Raw genomic sequence first — 25,931 nt, 5'->3', positions numbered from 1 at the left:
TAAATACAAGACAGGTAACAAGAGGCAGGTGACATAGATTGAGATAACTCAGGAGGGGAGGGGCGACGCCAACAGTAACCATAGTAACAGAAGATACTAAAGCAACCGGGGACGAGGTGTGACACCTCCTTGCTAAATCATAAATTGTGACATGGTAGCTAATCACAAGTTTCAGTTGATTCTCGCTGACCGCCGTACTCAAATCTGCTTACTGCAATGTTTTCAAAGAGAACATATGATTAATAAATCATCGGTTATGCTCTCCAGTTTATAGATTTTGCAATGCTAAGCACGAGAACACGCACACATTAGATTTACTACTTAATGAATACCATCCATTTGTCAGCTGTTGTGAAAATAATCATTATCATCTTGTTATGTAGAAAAGAAATACACTTGGAATACACTTGTTTTATGGACCAGAACACATTTAATTGAATCCACAGAGACACAATCCAACACAAAAATTGACTTTCATGTACTACTACTACTGTTTTCACATAGCTAAATTTGTTTGTAGGCTCATCTGACTTTTGAAATGATTTTTTTTTTTTTAAGACTTGAGTCAGCATTTTATTTTACCCACCATATACATATTTACAGACTAAATTCCATGTTGTCATATTCCAGTACAACAAATTAATCTTTACCATATAATCTGAAGGAAAATAAATAAAAAACAAAAAATAAAAGATAAATACATTTTTTACTCATATATATTTTTCTTTTAAATAATAAAAAAGCCATTGGCTACACGTGGCACATTCTGCTTCAATGGAAGAAGAAAATGTGTACAAAGATCACGTCAGTGACTGTGCTATTCTTTCAAAAGAACTGCTAGTGCAGCAGCAACAAAATGCATGGCCTTCCCCTTACAATGGAAAGTTATTGTGCAAGGACTTTTGAGCAAACGCGCTCCATACAATTATACGTGTGCGCGCATCCTTCCGATAAAATAGAGAGGTGAAAATGTGAGCGATGACAGAATTGCATGATGTTGGTGATTTAAAGCAGCATCACGTACTGCAACACAAGCGCTCAATTTGTGTTACATTGCTTTTCAAATCTTACAATGCCAGCATGATACTAGGTATTGTCTGTGAGTGAAAATGACACTATTTCAAAACATCTAGATGTGGCAGCTAGTACAGTCAAACATTACACCCATATTTCACCATTATACATTTACCAAAATATAGATAAAACATTGAAAAATGTAACAATAAAGACACACATTGAAATGTATACACAATTCTCCACCCATTTGGCTTTGGTCACTTAAAAAAAAAACATTTAAACAATGCGACAGACGCGCTAGTAGTCCTTCTGCTGTAATACTTTAAGGACTGCTCTAGGTGCTGATGCGTTCAAGTGATGCATGCTGTAGTAGTTCACAATCAGTTCCATCAACTTTTTTCAAAGGCATTGAGAGAGTCATGTTGTAGAGTAGCACAAATGCAAATCCGATGCAACAAAGACACATACAACAGAAGCATATTTCCAACAACATTAAAAGTACACCGTCACTAACACAGTCACACACATGATTTTAGTTGGACTCATCAATTTGTCTGCATGTCTGATGTCCCTCAGGTCTTGTTTATTTTTTCTCTCAAACCATTACATGTTCCTTTTAACTCGTTCATTGGTTTAAAAGCATCAGTCTTGCTGATCAGTGCACATTCATGTAAGCTTCAGACATTGGTTTCTTTTCCTTCCAATGGGTAAGAGTGGCACTGCGCCCTCTCTTTTAGACACAGGTCCTCCGGGGTGCTGCTGGCATGGCTAGCGGAGCCTCGCTGGGGCAGGAAGGAGAGGTGAAAGGTGTGTTTGCTGACTTTCCCCATCTTGTTGCTGTAGGACACGACCAACTGGCGGTTTTCATCAGTCGCTGTGGGGCTGGATGAGCCTCTGTCAGCTTTTTTGTGTTGAGGTGTCCCCAGTGAGCCCCCACTCGGGTCACTGGTGTTATTGTCAAGGAGATCAGGCAGGTTTCCTGTGGGGATGCTGCCGCTTTTGACGTGTGGCGTCTGGCTGTGGGTGTGTCGGTATTCCTCATCAATATCTTTACCCAGCTTCCACCGCTTCCACTTTTTCAGCATTTCTGACTGCACCTGGGGGATAATGGGATTGCTGATAGCTGCTGGCATTGAGCCATGTTCATGATGGGGGAGATTAAATAAGACACTCAAGTGGATGGATGTTCCTAGTCAAAGGGTACATTTCAATTTTTAGTGATCACTAGAATGCCAATACGCTTGCACCATTTAGTGGTGAAGGCGGAAGTAGAGCAAAGCTTTCAAAGATGAAAAAAACAACAAAAACCAAGGACGGTGATAATGACAGCCTCAGGCCCTCAGTATATGATCACCTTTCTCACCTCTTTGTTGACAAAGCAGTACAAGATGGCAACGAGCAGCCCCTGGGGAGAAAAGTAGAATTGGCAAGTGCGAGAATTTTTTTTCTTCCCTTTGGCTTGTTCAGAAAATAAATTCAGCAATGGAAATGGTACACGATAACTTTCCGTCTTTTTTTGGGCAAGATCATAGAATTTCATTGACCAAATGCAAGCCTCCATATTGTAGTAGTGTATTTACGACTGTGTACTACTTCAGACCTGGAAGGAGTTGAACAGGAGATCACAGAAGAGCCGTATCAGGCGCAGCATGGAACCTTTTGGGACGGACTCGTCGATGACAAAGGTGAAGAGAATGGCGTGAATCCCCAGCAGAGGGATAAGAGTCAGAGTGGACTTTGCTAATCTGGACCAAAATACAAACATTGAAGGATGTACAGTAAACAGGCTACATTGTTGGTTCATAGTCCCACTATTTCACAAATTCGTTTTAGTAAGTATTTAGTAACTATTTTTTTTTTGGCCACGTTCATTTTTGGTGTAATTCCAGTGTTGGCCACAAAGTGGAGAAACACTAAAAGACTGAAAGCAGGTAGTAAACCGATAATATTTCAAGATTATCTTTGTATGTGATGAAAACTGGTAAATCCTCCGTAATCCTGCTTTTTACATCTACAGAACATGACAGCTGTAGTTTCATTTTATTATGTACATTTTTAGGACATGATTACTGAGACATATATATTGTGAGATGATACTTTTGTTTGTTCGGAAAAAACAGGATGCATCAGACGGATGACTGCAGCACTGCATTTTGAAAGGCAGAGCAATGTTAAAGATACGTGTATGTAGTCTCATTTAAGTGTTTAAGGATAATAGTTGTTTTTGTATATTTGTGGGCTAAACCATTGAAGCATCTGCAAGACTGAGGCATTCCAGTATGCCTCACGGCTCAGGTTAGTCGTTCCCATTTAATACATGAGTACTATACTAATATAGGCTACAGCTGTTGGTTGCGTGCCAATTGGGGTACATTCTCGTATGTGCTTAAGTCAGGAAAGGCGCACAGCTGCACACTTTTCTGGCTGCTCAGATCCTCCCGTGGACTTAAGTGTGTTACTTATACACTATAAATAAAGGGAGTGACCCTGAAATGAGCATTCTTAATCTCTCCTCTTGATACCTCACTTATGCCGCCTTCTCTCATAGACTGAGGTGCCTTTCCTCTTGCACACTCCAGAGGCTGAGTAAGGCCAGCGCCCCAAGGTGAAACATCATATTGAATGTTTGGAGTCATTACATCTGTCACAGTGGCAGCTGTCACCCGCCGATCAGCTGACTCGAGCTTCAGCGTCTGGGGGTTCACCGACTGCACGAATGTGTCCCGACAACATTATGTCCATGGCCAAACATGAACATTTATGGCGAAAAAAGAAGAGTTTAGTGCTGGGGGACTTTTTTTCTATCACCTTTTTGCAGGCTGGGTGTTTGAACGCGTTGCTCACGAATAATTGGAGTCCTCGTAATGGAGCCATTAGTCAGATTTGAATCATTTGCTTTCATTTAATCTATGCTGATCGAAATCCGTTAAAGTGCCTCACCCACGGGTGAGGCACGAGCAACACAAATGTGTGCAAATGCATGTTGCTCTAAACAAGCGCTTAGTCATGAGCACAGCTTGAATCTTATTAAGTTATTGTTATTGGATTTAGCAAAATGCAAAAACAGATGCTCCCTCAAAGTAGTCTGTGACCATTAAGATAACTTCTCGATCCACAATGCAAGTTAATTTCACAATAAAATTTAAGCATTTTTATGGAATTCAGAGCTCTCATGAAAACTCCACGCTCTGGAAATTGGGGCCACCTTCACGGAATCACGCCTCTTTGGTGGCTGTACACAAACTTCCAACTTACGCAAGGAAGGTGTGTCAGATGTCTGGATGGAACAATAGCCACAACTTGAAGGTGTGCTAGCCAGGCGCGTAAAAAATAAAGACTTAAGCACAAACAGAATAATATAGGCCTTAGTTAGGAATAGTATGTTTTATCTTCTTTATTTAAACTCGGTTGCATGTTTTTTGTTGGAATGTTGCCTTGTTGCTCCCTGTTGCAAGCCAGTGGTCATCTGTCCAAGGCAATTATATCTACACCTGACATCAATCTTAGGGAATTGTCAATTATTTGTGAAAAATTACTATTCATGGTCTGGTCCAATCCCTTTCCCCCATGAATAGCAGGGGCTCATTAGACAGCAATTGTATGCAATTTGCAAGTCGACGTGTTTCAACTGAAATTACATTAAAAAAAAATCTAACCTGAATTTGTAGTCTGTGTATCTCATCTGATGAGCTCTGAGCTTAGACATCAAGATTTTGATGATTCGTACAAAAATGAAGAAATTTATCTGCAATGACAAGAGACAGTGACTGTATCTGGGTTACTTTGATTTTATAACACTTACTCCCAGTACTTCCTGTCCAGCTTCACATACAACACAAATGTACTTGCACATACGCAAACACAGAGTTACCATGGAGAAAAATAACAACATGGGTAAATACACATACTCAAATCCTCATTAACAGTCCATATGATCTCGAAAAACACACTACAAAACACTACATCAATCACTGGAAAATATCTTTTCATATGTGAGTCTTGTGCCTTTCATGGGAAATGTTGTTCGGGTACACTTCCTAGAAATGCTCAAAATGTTATCGGTCAAGTGGACACAATCTGAATCTGTTATAAACACACCAACATAAACACAAGTGGAAAGCTAACAACATGCGCTTCCTATCAATTAATGTGCGTTGTCATCAGAGAGGGTGCTTGACGATGTCCGCGATGTGTGTGTGAGTACGTGAGTGTGTGCATGTGCCCATTTGGCTGTGTGTGGAGTTACTTTGTTCCATTTCTTTTTGAAACATATCATCTTTAGTCTGATTACAAGAAGATTGATTGTAAACCTAGCAGTTTAAGATTATATTATTACAGCCACCTCGTAATGATTTGTAAATGCTGTTTTGTCACAAGGCAGTAATCATGTTAAAATGCCACTTAAACCTGTTCTTCAATACGTATAATAATAAGAACCTATATTGTCAACACCATATTAAAATTAGGATTTTCAACCTGATTCCTAAGGAAACGCTTTACTGTATTTTCCGGACTATAAGGCGCACCGGACTATAAGGCGCACCTTCAATGAATGGCCCATTTTAAAACTTTGTCCTTATATAAGGCGCACCGGACTATAAGGTGCACCATTAATGCATCATGTCAGATTTTTAATCCAAATCAAATCATTCTCCATTTTATCTTTTTTATTTCAACTTCAGCTGCAACAAATTACTTTATAATCACAAAATAATGACCCATAGTCTTTTTGATTCATGATTCATAGTATTCAGTTGGCCACTTATGATTGATTTCATGACACAATGCTTTGGGCCAGTTTAAATTTAGAAATTTGGTCCATATATAAGGCGCACCAGACTATAAGGTGCATTGTCGGCTTTTGAGAAAATTTTAGGTTTTTAGGTGCGCCTTAAAATTCCGGAAAATACAGTACTTTTTTTCCTGCCACCTGTACTTGATTCACATATTGCCACACAAAAACAAAGACAGACACAGTGAATAGACTTACCAGGTAAGCAACCAATATTGGGGAACGAATGATCCACCAGAATCCCATGTTAATATTTCTCTCCCAGCACCTACACACACAAATACACAAACGCACACACACGCACGTGGGCATGCACACACATACAAAAGAAACACAAACACGCTTTAGTCGGTGTCTTAATACTAGGAGCTGTGCATAAATGAAATTAACATTTCTCCTAAAGCTAGATTAGAGAGGCATACAATCCCATTGAAAAACATGACTCACTCTTCATTCTCATAGAGGTACTTCACTGTGATCCAGGGCGAAACAAATACGAGTGGTGCTCCTGAGAATGAAGGAGAAATGTCAGGGTTGGATAATCTAAAGAAAAACATTACAAAGGCATAAAAAGGACACATCATCGATTAGCCCTCATCTAAAGACCTTTTTTTTTACTGGGCCTACTTGCATTCTACAAGCCTACCCAAAATTCCAAAATAGTTTTACTCCAGTATACATATATGACACATAACCATGCCAGTTAATGATGACTCTGAGAGTATTATTATGTGATAATGCCAAAAAAATGCTATTTACCCCAACCGATGGCCATGTAAATGTAAAAGTACTTCTTCTCACTAAACACAGTGATGACGAGCAGACTGTGCAGATAGATGCCCTCTACCAGCAGCCAATAGTTGTTGGCCATCACGGTGTACTGCATCATCACCATAGCGCCCCGACACCACATGACAGCCTGCACAGTAGTGGGGGATAAATAAGACAAGAACTGCAACCATGTTCACTCTTGTGCTTTCATTTTGTTCTTGCTCATTTATCAGAGTCAATTGCCTCATGATCATTTCAGTGTGATCTCAAAAGAATGTGTGTTTGTTGCAGTGCGCGTATGTGTGTTCGTGTGCACATGTCACTTCTTGTTTGAATAGTTACATAATAAAAACAAAAATATGAAAAATTTACATTAAAATAAAATTGCAGTAAAAAGGCGAACTGTCATTGCTATGGCAACCCCTATTCACTTATTTAAGTGGTCTACATTATTAGTGGACCAGGCAGGGCTGCTGTCAACACTAATAATGTATGCATTTTAAATGTGTGTGTGCTATAAATAGTTCAAATGGTCAAAACGTTTATTTTTCTTTCTTTTCCAATGTAGCTTTAAATATAGTCATTCCTACACCAAGATGATTTTTTGTTGTTTTTATTTGATGCTTATTATAAATTCGTCTCCATTGGGACCCTTGATTTTAGGGTGTTTTCACACTTGGTTCCTTTCAACCCTCTAAACGAACTCAGATCGATGACTCAGCATTTTTTGTGCATATGTGAACACGCCAACCGTACTCATGAAATGAGCTTAACTGCCAAGGTATCAAATTCTCCTAGAGGCTGCTGTGATGCGAGTTCTCTCACCGGTATGTTGATCCAGGTTTGAACCCGACTTTCACCACTGCTCCTGGGGTCCAACGTAAGGGTCAGCAGGGCGTCTTTGACCAGAATGGACACAGCTCTCAGGATGAAGGAGGCAAACAAGTTCATGTGGATGTTGTTCCTCATGCAGTGCAGCTTCCTGGTGTAGAGTTGAAACTGTGTGACAAGGTTCAACTCATGGAGACTGTCAGGTCCTGTCACTTTTCTTCTCATTGCAACCCTATCTCGTGGGATATAGTACGACTTTCTCAATCCTCATACTTGACTCCCGTCTAAGATTAGTTTCTAGCTTCCATTGTTCTAGCTAATGTTTATGATTTTTTCCCCTGTTTATTCCTTGCCTGTTTCTTCCTCCTACACTTGTTTTGTTCCACTGGATAATTTACCTGAAGCTGATGAGGATTCCCAGGGCCAGTAACAGAGCTCCCAGAGAAAGCGAATATCCCACAGTATACATGATCCGAAACTGACTGAGGATGCGACCATACTGCTGCTGTAAACAAAGCAGAGGTGGGGCTTTATCATCATGCAAAGCTTTTACTCTGCATAGAAAAGAGCTGTATGAACAAAAATTTCACATAGACTTTATACTACAGCCTGTCCTAATATTAGCTGCCCATCTGTGGTTTAAGAAGTCACATATTAGCATGCATCATTTGAAACACGGACGAACACTCACCTGGCCAGGGTCATCCTCACATTCACTAGTATTCTTCTGGGCCCATCTACCATCTTTGCCACAGAATCTGTACACCAAACCCTGCTGGACTGTTCAAACAAGCACATACATACATGATGAGGACCCCCACAAAAAATTAAGAGACCCCCCCTTGTTCCTTCAATGTAATCTTCATTTTAAAAGCATTGTATGAATAAATGTACATTTGTTTGGACCAATATAATAAAAATAGCTCAAGAGAGTGGAATTTAAGAGCTGATTGAGACGTTTTCTAAAACCCAAATCACTTTATCAATTCTTACACAAATAGCTTGGCAATGTACTGCCAAAATAATACTTTAAGGCATTTCACATTTGATATACTTCTAGTGGCGCCAAACAATAAAATGAACAAAACATTGAAGCAAACGAGGTGGTCTCTTTCTTTTTTTGTGCCTGATTGCATCAACACAATACAACAATTCAACTTTTGTATTAGATTTTTAAATATACAGTCGTTTTGCATAGAACAGTCAACTGGGATTTTATGAAAAAACTTCAACTTAAAGTCAAGATAACACACGTGAAAACATTAACATAGACATAAAAAAACAAAATCATGAAATAGACGTAGTCCTTGAAATTATATATACTTATCGACTCAAAAGCATATTCATCACCACCATAGTGTGAAGCTTGACCAAGTGATTAGGTAATGACATGGTAACAATAGTCTCTATATGAGCTCTGGGCTCCTTTCAGCCACATTGATTCAAAAGGACCGACACAAACTAAGCGTGCAACTGTGGAAGAAAGCCTTCATTTCTATAACTCAGATTTTCTGGATTTATTCAATTGCTACATTTGTCCATGCTTATGAAAGACACGGACAAGAGATGACCCTTTTTCAAAATAAATTGTCCATCCAAGCATTATGTTTTCTATAGCACTAATCCTGCTCAGGTTTGCAAGAAATCAAATCTTATCTGTGAGTTTTGGGACTACAGCCCGGACTGGATTCCAGTCAATCTCAGGGCACTTGTAGAAAAAGATAACCTTTAAAAAAATGTAAAAAGTCTTCATTTCATAACATTACTTTTTGGTGTTTTGTCATCTTCTGTCCTTGCTTCTCCCACAAAACACTGGCCTTGGTGACAAAATAGATTCTACTGTTAATGTTTGGAAGTCAAGAAAGTGGAGGATGGGGGGGGGCACTACTTATTCTCAAACAGCTCAGAGTCTGAAGAAATAAGCCAACTCCATTAAGAAGAATCAAATCATTTGTATTTCCACTTACAGAGAATTAATTAGTGTCGCTCTGTGATTCCCAACCACTATGCCACATCATAGTGTCCCTGATTGCCATGTGCCACAGATAATTACCCAATTACAATTATTTAGTGAGAGAATTATTCATTATCACAAAAATATTTAAAATTGTACATCATCTACTTCCACTGACTGGGAAGAAAATCTCCCACGACGACGCCCATTTCTCTCTGCGCATGTCTACAAAACAATCAAAAGAACGAAAACACCACCCATGTGCAAAACCATCTTAACTTGAGCTGACTATGAAAAAGAGTATACATTCATCCTTTTTGTGGATTATTTTTGTGGATTTAGTCATTCTTGATCCACTAATGCTTTCTAAACAAAGGCTCATTTTAATTAATGAGTTATGCAAATTAACAGTCAATATTTTGATTCTCTCTCTGTCTTCATTATTCTCCAATGCAAATCAACAGCAATTGTTTTGATTCCTTTGCTGTCTTCATTATTCTCCGCCTTCACATTTGAGCACAAAGACGGCACACACTCGCACATTTCTTTTGATGCCATTCAGGAAAACACCGACCTTTATAATGCCATGGCAAGAACCAAGGGCATGAGACATTGACTGTGGTTCCAGGGAGTCCATCAGGCCAGCAGGCATACTGGTCAAAGGTCCTATTACACACTGCCCCTGCTGGCATCACAGCACGTTAAATTGGCAAAAGCAGTCGTTGCATTCGTCTGCATTCTTTCCAAAGTGGTGGGAGAAAAGGGCTCACCTGTTGTGGGGGGTACAGAGTTTAAAAAGTCTAAACACTGGTTCTTGTAGCTGCTCCACTGTTCCTTCAGACGCTCCAGGGATGTGGCTGAAGACACCTGTGGCAAGGGTTAATGTCCTGACCTTCGCTCGAATGTGACTGTGGAGCTCAGAATCAGGACGGAGGTCGTACCTTTGTGCAGCTGCAGAGCACGAGCAAGGCCAAGAGGAGACCCACCTGGGACATCCCACTGAAGCTGGGAGGATGAAGGAAGGTGGGGACGAGAACACAGAGGAGGAAGCCCCACACATGAGGTGCTCCGGGCCCGATTTCACTGTCGGTCCTGTACACACCATGGGGAGCGAGTTGTCAGACAGCACGGATGGAAATCACAAATAACAGCAGAGAAGAATTTGGAGGCCCCACGCCGCTGGTAAGATGATTTAATGGTTTAGGTCCTGATTAAATTAAAGAAATGATCATGAAACATAAAGAATGTAGAGTTCTGAGGTCTGCAGACTTGGGACAATTCGTTAAGCCCAGAGTTCAAAGCAAACATGGTGAAGCAGCATTTAGCTGTTATGCTACGCACAAATGTGAAGTGAGTTCAGCACCAAGTAAATGTTTATAAATCCATACCTATGATTAACGTCTTTCAAAGCATTTTTAAAATACTTTTCTCCAAAAATCTTTTACACTGCATGTTGTATTTGTCATTTTAGTAAGCTACTTTCATTTTTTTACTTTGTGTTTAAAAATGTATACAGCTTTTTTCTAGGTTAATGCTGCTAAATATTTTAGGCTACTTTTAACTATGTGAAGCACATTGACATCCATTTTCTATGTGCTTTTTAAAATAAAGACGGGTTGCTTTGTCTGATGTGAGCCTCAGATTTTTGCCTACTTTTTCCGTCCCTTGAGAACTTCATTTGAAACTGTGCAGATGTGATTTTCTAGACTTCAACACATTCAAGAATTTCAAAAGGTTTTTGTGTCTTATGCTACTGGCCAAGGTTCCCCATTGGTTATGTTGACGTATAAAGTTGAGTCACTACTTTCCACTTCAAAAAACCCATTTCCTTCATCATGCTGCATGTCTTTGTTCCTCCAAATGTAGTCTTTCACTGCTACCAAGGCTGGCTGCCAATAAACATTATAATTAAAATAAAATAAAAAGTTAATTAGTTAAGGTCAGGCCCAAGTTATCCTAAATGAGAACAGGCTGAAAAAAAAATGAATGGATGGCTACAAAAAAAAATACATGACTTTTACCAGCTATGCCTCTGAAGACAGGAGACGTGGTATGACTTAGAGACACTGGTCGAGCATCTTCACATACGAAGTTGGAGAACAAAACGGAATCTGAAACGTTTCTGCAAAAAACACCTTATGTGTGAAAACATTTTTGGCTAAAACGTTTCAAATTCCATTCTGTTCCAATCTGTTTTGTCTTCACCTTTGTTTGCCCACTCTTGACATTGAGACACACATCGACATCTCGATGCGTAGGCATCACAACATATTCAGTCCCGGTAGTTGTCACCTTCACTTCAAAACATCTTCGAGACAAATGTCAATGCGGTATTGTCGACTCCTGTAACATTCTACTTCTTCAAAACAAGATGCGGTTCTTATTTGAGACAAAAACGTCAATGACAATGATCATTTCCAGACGGTGCATCATTTGTTTGCAGACTGAAAAGGACCACAAAAGCATAAACAGAAGATGGAGCCATAAGATAGTTACGGATAAAGGTAACAACAATTTTATTTAGTCATGTTGCTATGGTCCCAAATGACAATTGCTTTTCAATCACAATTTTTAAACTACCGTGAAACATTAGGCTAATATTATCTTTCCAAACTGCAAACAATAATGTTACATTCGATTGCTCCTTTTCCCAAACTGTGATTTAAGGAAGTCATCATATCCATTCAGGATATTGCTTCTTTTTCAGCCTAGGGCGTGCAACATCGTTTTAAAAACAGCACAAATTGCATAATGAGCACATCTTAATTTTATGCACTGCAGTTTGCAATGACTGAATGTCATTTATGAGGTAATGTGTGCCCAAGTTCAACAAGAGTGTATACAAGCAAATGAAAGAAATAAAATAGGTATGAATAAGAGTCTGTATAAGAAAGATCACAAGCAGTAACATCAATTTCTCTTTGTGTGCATATTGGTGTGAGCGTGGATCAAGGTGATCTGTTGGAAGGTTATCATCAATGAACCAGCATTTGGCCGAGCTTCATGCATTTGCATAGTATGTATGCACACATGCATATTACTTATAAAACATTTATGTCGACGATTTGCAGTACCGCCCAGACGGCAGTGATTAAAAAACTGGATTTAAACATTTCCATGAAAAAATTTGATTTTGAATTTATTTTTTGGCTTGTCTTAATTGGTTTTATGTTTAAGTGAGAATGGTTTGTCTATGATTGTTCATGTGTGCCCTGCGACAATTATGCATTTTTTTTAAATTAAATACAAATGTAAAGCAAAGCAGATGGAGTACAAAAAATAATTGTTTGACGAAGACCAGACAAAGCAAAAATCTGGCAAATAAATATGAATAGAATAAATAACTAATTAAATACAAAGTGGAAAGAGAGAGCTGGTTGGTGGAGATAAAATTTGCACTGCATGAGTAAACACATAAGATATCCAGGAAAAGTGAACTCTCACAAAATTTAGTATGAACCACAATCATTTTTCATATCTAATGGCACAAACTTGGTAAAACTAAAATCAGCACAATTTCCTGAGAATCATCAAACGCCTCATGGAAAGATTAAAATAATCAGCAGTCACATAAAGACAAATAGAGGGGCATCTTCCATTGTTGTCTTTTGCTTACTGTTCCTCTTCTTTGTTGAATTAATTGGCAGGTTACATTGTGTCATGCTGAGCATACACTGTACATAACTGACTCAGCTATCCGCTTTCTATCCACACAGCCTGCAGTGAAAACACCAGCCACATCAGGGTTTACTGTTACAAACCATATTGTTGCTGAACTGAAACGAACCTTTCAGTGGAAAAATGTAGGAATTTCTTTTTCCGTTTGCCAGTGTCATGTCATGTTTAAAGGCAAGCGTCCAATCAATGGTTGTGAAGAACAGTTAACCGTGAACGTAGATAAGGAAGGAAGGAAAACGACAGAGCTGAGAGTAAGACAAATGTTCCATGCGTTGTTAGTGTCCATCAAGAGCCACATCAGCAGCCAGAAAACAAGCAAAAACATAAGTTCAGATATTGGACAGACGTACACAAACATACCTGAATAAATGTGTGTATACATATATATACAGGACTGTCTCAGAAAATTTGAATATTGTGATAAAATTCTTTATTTTCTGTAATGCAATTAAAAAAACAAAAATTAAATTAATAAATGGTTTGTAATATCTCAGTTGATTTGTATTGAATCCAGAATGTATGACATTTTTGTTTTTTTTAATTGCATTACAGAAAATAAAAAACTTTATCACAATATTCAAATTTTCTGAGACAGTCCTGTATATATAATATACACACACATATGTATATATATGAGATTTCATAAGAGTGTGTGTCCTGTCTGTCATGCAATGCTGACCGCATAATCTTAAGTGTGACAACTGCCAACATAAGGGACACAACAGTCCTTGTGAGTGTGTTCCTCTGTCTGCATGTGCATGTGTGTATGTGTGTGTTATTTCTACATACATGACAGCACATGTGCTGTTTAATAAGACAATCGCGGTACCCAGATGAAAACACACGCAAGATGTTGGACACAAACATTGCACTGGAAAAAACTGTTTTCACATTTGTAGGTCCATCGATTCAGTGCAGATTTGGATGTAAAATAAGAACGATTAGACATAAAATCAAATGGGTTCATCACAAGCAATATTCAGCCTGAATAGAATGTTGCTTTTTTTACGACACAATTTTGATAAAATTGCGTCTTTACAATCGCGGTGGTTATCTTTTCCATTACTGGTTGTTTGCGCAGGTGAATGACTGCCCAATTGCAGAAATATAAAAGTATACGAGCTGTGTCAAAGGTTCCAGGCTGGTGTAAAAAAAAAATTTTAAAAAATAGATGTTTCAAACCCAAGCTACATATAAAATGTTTTCCCCTTCCAAGTAATTGTGCTGTTGCGTATGTGTGTGTATATAAATAAACTTTAACGTCAACCTCTGAACTTTGCTACCCTCTTCGTCAGGCCATCAATCAATTACCAGAGAAGGATATGATGAGACCAACGAGAACAGACTTGCTGAGGAACAACATCAGCAGTGATGAGAAACCTAGTAAGCAAACCCAACATGACCCTCTGACTATCAATGGTGCTGCTGTGGAAAAGGTGAGTAAGTGCACATCATCGGGTGCCTGGACCAACGACACCTCATCACGTGTTAGGAAACCTGTCGTGTGGGTGATGCTTCTTCAGTCTGCGGGGGGGCAGACTGACTGCAAAGTCTCAGGAGTCAAGACCAGCATGCTGAAGGACAGCTTCATCCACCAAGCTGTCAGGAAAGTGCCCACGTTCCCACCTCTTCCCCTTTTGCTCTCAAATCAAACACTAAGCGGTTCAGAAAATGGATGGATGGATGGAAATTTAGCTGACAACTTCAACTCTTGAATTAAAGTTGGTTATATTTAGTTGTTAAGACATTTTATGAACTCAAGCGCTGTATCCAAGCAACAGATTATACTACATGGTGCTAACAATATCCACTCATTCATTCATTTTTCATACTGCTGATCCTCACAATGGTCGTAAGTTTGCTTGAAAGCCCAAGTTTAAACCACGCAAATGAATTTAAGAGCCGGTATTCAAATGGCCTCACTAAGAGAAGGATGTGCTCATCACTAGTGTGTGTCACCTGTAGTGACAAGAATTGCAGAGGCAATGCCCCCACCCTGATATATGAACTCCAGCAAGGTGCCAGGCCAGATAATTGATTTTGGGGTATTTTCTGATTTGTTTTTTCACATTTCCACCTGTCCTTGGTAGGGAACATAAAAATAATTAAAATAATCTTTATGGGCTATGTAAAACAAAACAAAAATGTGTTATGTGGAGTGCTGCGATATCCTTGACCCGCCCCCTGCCAACACCAAAAGGGAAAAAAAACTATCGTCACCAGTTATCCATGTAATGCTAATGATTTGAATTTTTAATCACAGTGTGACCATAGGTCATTTTAACTTTTTTTATTTATCATTTTAACATTCTTCTGATGCTGCACCTGCGTGTGCACACATTCACCAGCCAGTGTCAAAGAAAATGATTTTGCTGGCTTGCAGGGAACCAAGGACTCCAGTTTGAGAACCACTCGTTTGAACATTTTAATTCAAACTACCATTGTTGATCATGATAACATATTGCCCTCAGGGGACTTGTGACATTGAAAGAAGTGTGTGCGCCTCCCAATTACTATTAGTGTTGGAGTACCCGCCAGCTCCACGTCTGCAATCCTAACCACTGCATCACCTTCAAGCTTTCCTCTACCCAACGTGTCAACCATTACTTTGTGTTGAGCAAGCATACTAACTAAAAGCAATAAACTATATGAAACATGACAGAAATGCAAATTTCTCCCCCTAAAGTGAATTAGTCATCAGTGGTGCTTGGAGATTGAATTGTATTGTCAGAGAATGTGTTACCATGGCAACAGGCAGTGAGAAGTGCATAGAGTATGCAGTAGTTAAAATTCTTAAACTGACCATTTTATGGCTATTTTTTAATTCTCAAATGCTATTAAGGGTTCAATCAAGTCATTTTCTCCACTTTCTCCGCTCAACCCATTTTCATTTAATTTGACTTTTTACATTAGTTTTATTTCTTTCTTGATGAGTCATGTCTTTCCTAATGATGCTTTTTAAAATGTATTTTCTGAAAACAAAATTCGGTCATTAATTTTTCCTTTAATATTTTCTGTTAACTTCATCATTACAATGCAGGCTTACTTTCAATGCTTTCAGACTTAACTTCTTGATGTCTGTGTACCTATAATAAGTTGTAAAAAGAAATTGCTCTATGGATAAAAGTCACAAAGACAAAAAAAAAACTTTTTCTGTATACATGCTGAATATTATGATGAAAAAAACACACACATTAGCATTAAGCTACATCTTCCTCAAACAACAAGGGGACCTATTGTTCCTAAAAAAAACTGTCCAACTTTTCTTGGAGTAAAGAATTCTGGAGGTTAATCAAGGAGTCTCATGACTATCTCCCCACTGATGAAATAATTAATTGATAGGCAGACAGATAAATGGATATGCTGTAGAATATACTCCAAAATCTGTCCACTTGAGTCTCACATTCAAATAAAATGCATTAGATTGTTTTCTCCTTCCGACACGCTAAAATATACGTTTCATTCATTGAAAACTCGAAAGCTATGCTTTTTCTCACTCCTTTCCGAATATCTTTTTTTCTCTCTCTTTTTTTCTCTGTGTTTATTTTGCTGCCTCAATTTCATTTGGTTTTATGAAGAGATTTTGTCTGATAGCAAATGGGAAGCTCGGTATTGTTTGTGTATTTGAATGTTCGGAATAAAAGTTGTCAATCAATCAATCAATCAATCAATCAATCAATCAATCAATCAATCAATCAATATAAAAAATTGTCCAAAGGTGAGAATTTAAGCGTGAATGGTTTATACCCCGTCCCTTGCTTAAGGTCAGCAAAGGCCTAAATGAGGATAGAAACCTTTGAGATGGGAAATATGTTTGATGCCTCCCTGAACAAATGAAGCGCTACAATAATCGACATGATTAGTTCACATGAGAGTATGTTAGACTCCATGATGGCCCTTAAAATAACAAGAGGGCATGTGTGTGGCCAACAGCTAATGAGAACTTAATTTTCCACCTAATCAGCAGTGATAAAGCGTGCACCCACTGACTAACGGCACACACGCACAGGGGAGCGCTCGCATAATTTTCAAGCATATGTTCCCATGTATCCAATGCATAAATTAACAATCCTTCACCCATGGACATTAGACACACAAACACAAAACCTATTACATCTCATTTATATTATGCATGGCAGATGTGAACCAACAAAGTATTTGCAATATGCAGCTGGTCCCATTTCACAGCACAATCCCATCTGATCATGTGAGATGTAATAAACTGAATTTGCTGTCATATTAATCCATCCATCCAACCATTATCTGTACCACTTGTCCCCACAGGGTCGCGGGCATGCTGGAGCCTATTGTCATATTAATGTTCCGCAAAATAAATACATACACACATGCTTGAGGAGCACATAGTTTGAGATTATAAGTGGTGTACTGGAGCTATCCAAGACACTGAGGTATCTGCAAATGCTTGAAACTGCAGCGCTTCATAAAGTCTGTATCCGTATGAGTATGACTGATCAATACCTACTCTATCATTTTTCACTTTGGGCTTGGCTGCGGGGAAAAAAAACAAACCTTTTCGAGTGCATGCATAAAATGCCTCGATGCCAGACAAATAAATAAATAAGTAAATACATCAATAAATACATAATAATAAATGTGTATAAAACGCCTCAATGCCAGAAAAATAAATAAATAAATAAGTAAATACATCTATAAATACATAATAATAAATATGTATTATTACTATTGTTATTACTATTATTTCAAATCTGGCCCGGTCCAGGATATAATCAAATACTATTATTTTTATTAGTATTATTATTATTACTAACCCAAATTCAACCCAGTCTTGGATGTACATCAAATATGTACCCGATGGATTCGCGTTATGGCCGCTCAGTCCACACTCATCTGACCAATACATCATCAAAAGCCAAATATGTGCTGTGTGCAGAGCTCACAGGTTTGGGATTGACCATTCCTGATTGTACAAACCAAAGGTAAAAGTGTTAATTTTATATTTGACTTTGATCTTACATGAACATAAGCATACAGTGGACATTTGTGGTGATAATAATGATTTGGCCGCACAGGCACATCTTTTGTGTTACATGTCAATGACGTGACAACATCTTTAGTAATGAAATGAAGATATAGAGAAACGAACATCTCATTTCTCCAGAACATTTCTACCTCCTCCGCCCTTGCTCTTCTATCAATCTCTTCATGTCCTTGATGGGATTTCTAGTGGGAGATGCGCGCTAGAGGAGCAAATACATGTGATGTTATGTTTCATGAGCATTAGAGTCAGTTGGATTTGTGTGCGTATATTTCACGTCACAAACACATCGGATTTAAAAAGAAATCCTAGCTGGGCTTCGTGTCCTGCAATGTGAAAGTAAATTGAGCTTCATAAGCGTGTTGATGTGATCCCCTATAGCACTGCCTTCTACTATTGGTGGAACAGCAAAAACATTTCGTAGCTCTAGCATCTGTGCTGACTGTTATATTGTGTGCATTACTTACTAAGATTCACACCCTTAGGGAATTATCAAGGAAAACTATTACTTTTATATTACTAATTAAGATTTTTGCTTATTGCATTATTATGTTAATGTGATATTTTAATTGCTTCAATGTAAATAATTTTAATTGCTTGAATATAATGTGCAGCGCGACTGCTAACTTATCATGTGTGAAATTAAAGTAAGCTTTTGTGGGGTATTTACTTTTGTCAGCACGGTCGCTGTATGCGCCACATGTATGGATCTGTACATTAAACTAGTAAATCTAATTTAGTAATCTGGTGATGATGTGCTGCTCCCATGAGTGATAATGTTTGTCTCTTAAGGGCTACTACTCGCTTCTTTCTCCGAGCTCGAGGCTGTTTATTAACAAGTCGTTGCTTGAGTTATTTCAACCAGAATTTGTTCTGCTATTTGCGTTGCAGAATTTATTTCATATCATCTTATTTCCTATTTTGTATATTTTTCTTGATAACACAAACTTGGGGTTGCACCTAATTTTATTGTATACACCCTCCATCTACTGTGCCTATCTATTCTTTAAGTGAACGTTTAGTGTGTTGGAAATTTCTATGCTTTGTGTTTTTCGACCTAAGAAAAAGACATAAAGATTTTTGTTGTTCGTAAAGACTACCATTCAAAAGTTTGTCCTTATTTTTTTAAATAAAGTATCTATTTTTCAATGAGTATGATATTAAACTAATCAGGAATACACTCCATACATTGCTAATGTGGTAAATGACTATTCTAGCCATAAACGTCTTGTTTTTAAATATCTACATCAATGCATCAAGGTCCATTTCCATTAAGTTTGCTAATTGGACATGGCCCGAAAAATAATGCTTAAGTGGGGTTGTAGGGATTGCTGTGGATGGCCCCCAAAGATGGTGGCCCACTGCTAGCCCCTGTTTGTATAGATGAATGCATCTGAAGCTGCAGAAAAATATTTTAATATGACCACCGGGAATAATTTTCAGCATATTTCTGCAGTGCTCACATAATTGCCTTGTCTAACAGAGAAAAAAGTAATTGACATTGCATTACTCTGTGTGCCCCCCACTCTCTCTCGCTTCCTCCGAGGTGTGTAAATTCTGAAAGAATGTCACTGATCTGTCTGATTCCTCCATTCACTCAGCGTAACCAACATTGTTTGATTCTTTTCATAATAACCTGACATGCAATTAGCAGCATTATTGGAAGTGCCCATTGTGCAAGAGCGATAATGGTTGTCAGAACAACAGGAGCCATGACAACAAACAGGCAGCATGACTAAAACATTAAGTGGGAGTAACTGAAAGACATGACAAGTGATATCCCAGACGGTATAAATGTCTACCTGTCAAATACGATCCATGTGCACTTGTTAAGAGACAGTCACATACTTGTACACAGTAGCTAAATTATCCATTCTCAAATCTTGTCTTGTGGGAGTAAAGGGCAACACTTGAGAAAATTTCTTATGCTCATGTACAAAATGTCCCACTTGACTTATTCACAGAGACTGCATTCGATATTTGTCTCTCATCATCCTCCCACTTATTCACCTGCCTTTCCATGTTAGCCATTCACACTATAGAATATTATGTCCTCTTATTACATCTTCAAATTTAATTACATGTTCCAAGTATGCTACTAACGGTTTCTGTTCCAAGTCAGGCTTATCCAAAGATTTCCACCATTCGTCTGTTGGTTCTTTTTAAAGATATGTGCATTCTTTAATATATTTCAGAAAATACATTTAAAAAAATCTGCTAATTATTAAGTTCCAATCCACAGAAATAAGCACACTACCTTCATGTCTATGTCAAAGTATTCGTATACTGTAGGTCAGGGATGGGCAATGCCTCAGATGGCATTGGGCCCCAAAACACACTGTAAGCAGCCCCTGGATTAATCCCCCCCCAAAATTATTCAATTTTTTATTTTTAGGTCGGAACGGTGACACACTGGTTAGCACATCCGCCTCACACTTCTGAGGTGTGGGGTTCAATTTCGGCTCTGGCCTTCCTGCGTGGAGTTTGCATGTTCTGCCTGTGCCTGTGTGGCTTTCTTCCAGGTACTCTGATTTCCTCCCACATTCCAAAAACATGCATAACAGGCCTCTCTAAATTTGGATTGTTCGCGTGAATGTTTGTTTGTCTCTATGTGCCACAATTGGCTGACGACCAGATCAAGGTGTACCCCACCTACTGCCCTAAGTCAGCTAGGATAAGCTCCAGCACACTCGAGACCCTCGTGAGGACAAGCAGTTTGGAAACAGGATGAATGAAAAAATATCTAAAAATATATCAAATATGTATTGACTGAAGTTTAAAGTTTCACCACTGACATTGCTTGGCAGACATTGCTTGGTTGCCCTTATGCTGAGTCTTCTACTGCAACTTGGATTTGGAATGATATACAGGACAAACATTCAAAGAAGCGAAACCTCATAGTAAAAGAAAAATGAAGGGCCTCCTATGGTGGCAGCAGTGCATGTAACTTTAGTCATTTCTCGAAAAGGTTAACGGGCAAATGCAAATAAAATCATGTGAAGGTAATAACACTTTAAAGCAGCAGATATTTGTACACAAACAGTGCAGTAGCACAAGAAGACAGACACTCCATTTGCCATTTATCATTCACACACAGTAAAATAAATAAATTAATAAAAGCATAATACACTGACGCCCAGCATAAAATCCAATAACAGCAAGACCGCGAAAGGTAAACTGTAATACAGCGAGGGAACAATGCATATTTTTATAAAATAAAATATTACTGAGTGCTGTGTCCATTATTTAAAAAAAACACATAACAAAAGAACTCAGCCTTTCCATTAATTTCAAAAGGGAAAAATTATTTGAGATTTAATGGACGCATCAGAGGTAAATGGCTTTATCAAATTTATGCTCAGAATACGTGAAAGCATGTTGAGGAATAAAGAAAAGAGGTGATTTGAAAAGGAGCCATCAGAAAAATGGGAGAAACTGAGAAATGTAGTGGAGGACAGAAAGATGGTTCATTTCAAGCAAAGGGGAAATGTGGATAACGCCATTCCTCATCAGGCAGCAAAGATGATCACTATCATGGAGTGAACAGGACACATGAGAGACTTGGATACAAAGAGAGGTGAGATGAGGTGAGGTGACAGATGACGCAGGTGCGTCATGAATGTGACAGAGCTCTTCCAGCTTTTCCATTTCACTGGCAGGCAGAGGCGTTGGCGAGCACAATAAGGATTAGATTTGTGTGGATTAGTAACAATTTTGTCAAACAAACAACGTGTGACACATGCGCAAACATCATAACTCATTAACATGCACCGCCTTGACTACATTATAACAGAATGTGCCGTTATGAACTTGTGCTACAACATTTTCCAGGTCGGTGTTAATTTGCATATTTCAGAGGGCAAACGGAGCAGTGGTTGAGAGCATTAAGCAGAATCAACAAGTGAACTGTTGTCATTACGACAACGTTTGCAAGAAAGTAACGTAATCCTCAACATGGGGTCAAGCACAAGCTATAAATAGTCATTTGTAGGATTTAAATACCCTTTTTAATTGCATAATGTTGCAAGGTGAGATTATGTTGCAGACTCAAATGTGCTCACAAGTTCAATTCTAGATCGCCAAGCAAGTGCAAAAATATGTTGATATCTAACAAGGAATGTGCCTCATGAATGTCATTGCTATTAAAAAAAAATTAAACACTGTAAACCATAAAAAAAAATGTTAATAAGGGAAGTGAATGATTTGAATGAGCTGCGTCTTTGTTTTTGCCAGTTTTCTGCTCGTGTAAAATTATGAATTTCAGCGATTGTCTGGGCACAGATTTACATAACTATATATAGAGATATGAAAATGCACCTCAATTTCACTAGTGTGGAAAAAAAATATATCCTGCAAGTCTCTTTCTCTTTGCTGCACGGCAACGGGCAAGCATGACTTCCTTTTCCCTGTGGTCATTTACAGACAAATTAGTGACATCAGCTTTGGACTAGGAGGAACATTATTAATGTGATTTTGTCATGAAGAGACACGTGTGTGTGTGCGTGTGTGTGTGTGTGTGTGTGTGTGTGTGTGTGTGTTCATGTGTGTGCAACTGTGCATACATGCATGCACGCGCGTGTGAGGGAGACACAACATGCGTCAAAGGCCAGTCTCGGTCTGTGTTGATTAAATAAACAATTCTGTTTGTAGCGCAGACCTTCGCTCACCACGCATGCATTGAACATACACACACGAGCATGGCACGCCTCTTTACTGTACTTGTCACTAAAAAGTCATTTTTCTAAAAAGAGAATAACGGAGAAAAGGAAGGAATCCAACCTACAATCCTAATACTGCATCTGCAACAAATGTATTCATCCATCCTCCACACTGTTCATCCCATTCAGGGTCACGAGATGCTGTGCCAGCTGACTTCAGGCAAAAGGCGGACGCTGCTTACGCACTGACCTGGTTGCGAGTCAGGCAACAGGCACATATCGAAAAAGACAACCTTTCTCACTCACATTCACACCATCACGGGATGGGAAACGAAGCAATGTTGATTATGGGCACCACTACACCATCATTGACTAGATCAAGCTCATCATAGCTAAGTGCAAACAAGCAACAACTCAGGAACAATGAAATAAACACTTTAACCAGCATTAACATTGCGCGCTTGTTAATGATATACTGACTTTGTGTCAGAGAGGCGTGACAAGAGTGCTCATGCATGATCAGTCAAGCAGAACCGGAACACACTAATGAATAAAGAACAGAGGCAGATCAAATGGAAGATCATACAAAGAAAACAGATATGAAATATTCAGGACAAGCTTTCACATGAGTCGGTTTCACATTCCAAACACATCAGTAAGGCTGCGAAGCCGCTGCAAAAAAAAACCAAAACAATCAGCTTTCAATCAGCAAGAACTACAACAGCATTTTCATCTGCAATTACATGTTGTACTGTGTTTTTTTTTTTCTTCAAACTGGCAAGTACAATAGTGGAGTCTATTCTGTTATGCTTGAACAGTAGTGACTGGCATCTTCTCTAGCAGTAATCGTCAAACTGCTTATGCGGGATGATCGATATTCTGACAAAAGCAGATGTTGCAGCTTTCACTCACGAGTTATATCATATCGCGCATATCACGTCAGTCATTTCACAGCGGGAAGATCAAATAACAGCAGGAGTGATTACTGACGATTCAGCAGTGGACCATGTTGAACCTGGGGTGTCAGGCATGTACAATGAAGAGTATATAGAGAATATACAATGAGGATATGATCGAGTTAAAGAGCTGCTACAATGGACCGACCTCAACTCTTGTGCTATGTTAGTATTTTAACATTCAGTACAACATCATCATCACCATACAGTGCTACCTTGATAAATAAGTTTAACGTTTATATTAATTCACTATTTCCTATTGAAATGATCTGAAATAGAAATACCATTTCTCCTATTTGTATTAAGCATGGAGTGAGTGACCTATTCAATAAAGAGGCGAAAGTGTGGATTTCATTCCCCCTCCCACCCTCCACTCAGCAAGTATGTATATATGCCAAAGTAATTTCACTCAATAGGTGATAGAAAAGCAGCAAATTAAAAAAAAAAAAAATCTATTTCCAAGAAATGGACACTGTGGAGTACAATTAACAGCAGACAGAGCATTACCGAATCCGTTTCTGCCTTCTGCCATGTCAAGGACTACTGAGCATCCTACACACTGTATTCAAAGGGAAGGACATGTGCTGTTCTGTGTGGCGGAAAATTGAGACATCTGTGTTCATTCCCACAACAGCGCAAAATACCTCATTTTTGTCTGCGTCAAGCTGTGTGTATCTGCAAAAAAAAAAAAAAAACCTCATTCTTGCCCGCAGATTTACACCGTGTCTCACGTTGGCTGGGGAAAAAAAGCCCTCTGGGGCACTTTGAGATTTTCTTTTAGATAAAAGGTGCTTCATGATTTAGATGTATTATTAATCATCATCATCATCATCATCATCATCATAAATCTGTGGTAGAAATGAGACTGAGATGTGTCCCACAGCTCGTATCAGGCTGATAGATAGGCTCTGATGACAACCGAAGTTGGTTCAAACATTAATAGACTCAGAGATCAGAGGAGCAATCACTCGCTTCCCTTTTGTCACAACTCTCTGTCCCTGTCTGCTTTTTGATCAATAAAATTCCATCAAAAACTTAGCTTTTAACTTCAGCAAGACATTAGTGGACATTAGGCAATTGGTGCACTTTGTGCCTATTTTAAGACTCATATACACCAATAAGTTCCCAGCGCGTGTGTGCGTGCGTGCGTTTCTGCCAAAGAAACTTGAGCGGAACGCAGCAGTTTTTGCACAATCCTGCAGACTGGCAGAAAGGCCGGTTATTGTCATGTGGGTAACAACAAAACCTCTTTGGACAAGGTTATTAAAAATGTCTTTCCTCATGTGATGACAATTTATAATTTATATTAATGTGGGCTTGACAACAAAAATAATGATAACCACTCTCCCCAAATCAAGTACTGCTTGAGGAAAAGCAAAGCAAAAGGAATTGCATCATCAAATATATCGTATTATGATCACATGATGATCGGCATTAAAGAAAAGGGTATTTATTTCACTATCAACTGTACAGTAATGCGAGGCAAACCGCAATCTGTTATAAAAGCAACAATACCACTAGTGAGGCAATAACCTTCGCCATGTGGACTTGCATTAGACAAAGTTTTAATCGTACCATAGAAAGTGATCTAGCAATTTCATTTTAGCAGCCTACATTCGGTACAATTAAAAACATACACAAAACGTAAATGTTCAATGAAAACTAAGACTTTTTCTTACCTAAGCTTGCTGGTGTCCTCTTGCACCCCGGGGACACAGACACCTCCAGAGGTCCATCACACACCAGGCGCAGTCCAAGGCACGCAACCAAGACGCATCACCGAGTGCAGCAAAAAAAGAAAGAAAGAAAGAAAGAAAGAAAGAAAGAAAGAAAGAAAGAAAGAAAGAAAGAAAGAAAGAAAGAAAGAAAGAAAGAAAGAAAGAAAGAAAGAAAGAAAGAAAGAAAGAAAGAAAGAAAGAAAGAAAGAAAGAAAGAAAGAAAGAAAGAAAAGAAAGTGAACTGACTGACCTGTGTCGTTATTAAATTAACTCTTCTGAGCTCTATTTCAGTGTCTTGCAACGCTTTTTCTGGTAATGCACTCGCTAATGTTGCAGAGGGTTTGATGAAGAGAGTCTTGGCGCGTTGCACTCGAATACGATATCTGTCAGAGCAGCCAAGACATTTAAGAGGATTCCCGGCTACTACCTTCAAAATAAAAGGTAGGGTGCATTATGTGTCACTGAAGCCAAGATGAGTAAAAAAAATCCTGGTTAGACTTTTCAAAATAAAGCTTTTCCTTTCTCAACAGCTGCGCAAC

The 25,931-nt window shown here is 38.6% G+C and overlaps 1 protein-coding gene across 4 annotated transcripts; it reads right to left on the bottom strand.

Annotated features, from left to right (window-relative positions):
- Nucleotides 1-413: 413 nt before the first annotated feature.
- gcgrb (glucagon receptor b) lies at nt 414-25,778 on the bottom strand. 4 transcript variants are annotated; one of them, XM_088374385.1, is made up of 14 exons: nt 25,354-25,778; nt 10,307-10,457; nt 10,136-10,232; nt 9,940-10,050; nt 8,103-8,191; nt 7,810-7,913; nt 7,406-7,562; nt 6,569-6,728; nt 6,257-6,317; nt 6,008-6,077; nt 4,674-4,762; nt 2,618-2,762; nt 2,381-2,422; nt 414-2,114 (listed from the first exon to the last, which is right to left on the bottom strand). In XM_088374385.1, the coding sequence occupies exons 2-14, from the start codon at nt 10,358-10,360 to the stop codon at nt 1,695-1,697; spliced, it is 1,599 nt and encodes a 532-aa protein (XP_088230511.1). In that variant the 5' UTR covers nt 10,361-10,457; nt 25,354-25,778; the 3' UTR covers nt 414-1,694. The 4 variants fall into 4 exon arrangements, with proteins under 4 accessions (XP_088230511.1, XP_088230510.1, XP_088230512.1 ...); XM_088374384.1 differs by having other exon boundaries at nt 7,810-7,916; nt 9,940-10,047; XM_088374386.1 differs by having other exon boundaries at nt 9,940-10,047.
- Between the last annotated feature and the right edge of the window lie 153 nt (nt 25,779-25,931).

The sequence above is a fragment of the Syngnathus floridae genome, chromosome 4, assembly GCF_059516105.1.
Source record: "Syngnathus floridae isolate MCC-2025c chromosome 4, RoL_Sflo_1.0, whole genome shotgun sequence".
Taxonomy (NCBI): domain Eukaryota; kingdom Metazoa; phylum Chordata; class Actinopteri; order Syngnathiformes; family Syngnathidae; genus Syngnathus; species Syngnathus floridae.
The sequence above is the reverse complement of the archived record's forward strand: the minus strand, read 5'-3'. Positions and strand labels throughout refer to the sequence as shown.

Bases quoted from the DNA above. Each gene is read 5' to 3' on its own strand.
- gcgrb (XM_088374383.1), bottom strand. From the start codon at position 10,360: ATGTCCCAGGTGGGTCTCCTCTTGGCCTTGCTCGTGCTCTGCAGCTGC. The intron at 7,563-7,809 runs GTAAATTATCCA...ACTCTACACCAG, and splicing joins GGAATCCTCATCAGCTTCAG to GAAGCTGCACTGCATGAGGA. The intron at 6,729-7,405 runs GTGAGAGAACTC...ACTACTGTGCAG, and splicing joins AAACCTGGATCAACATACCG to GCTGTCATGTGGTGTCGGGG.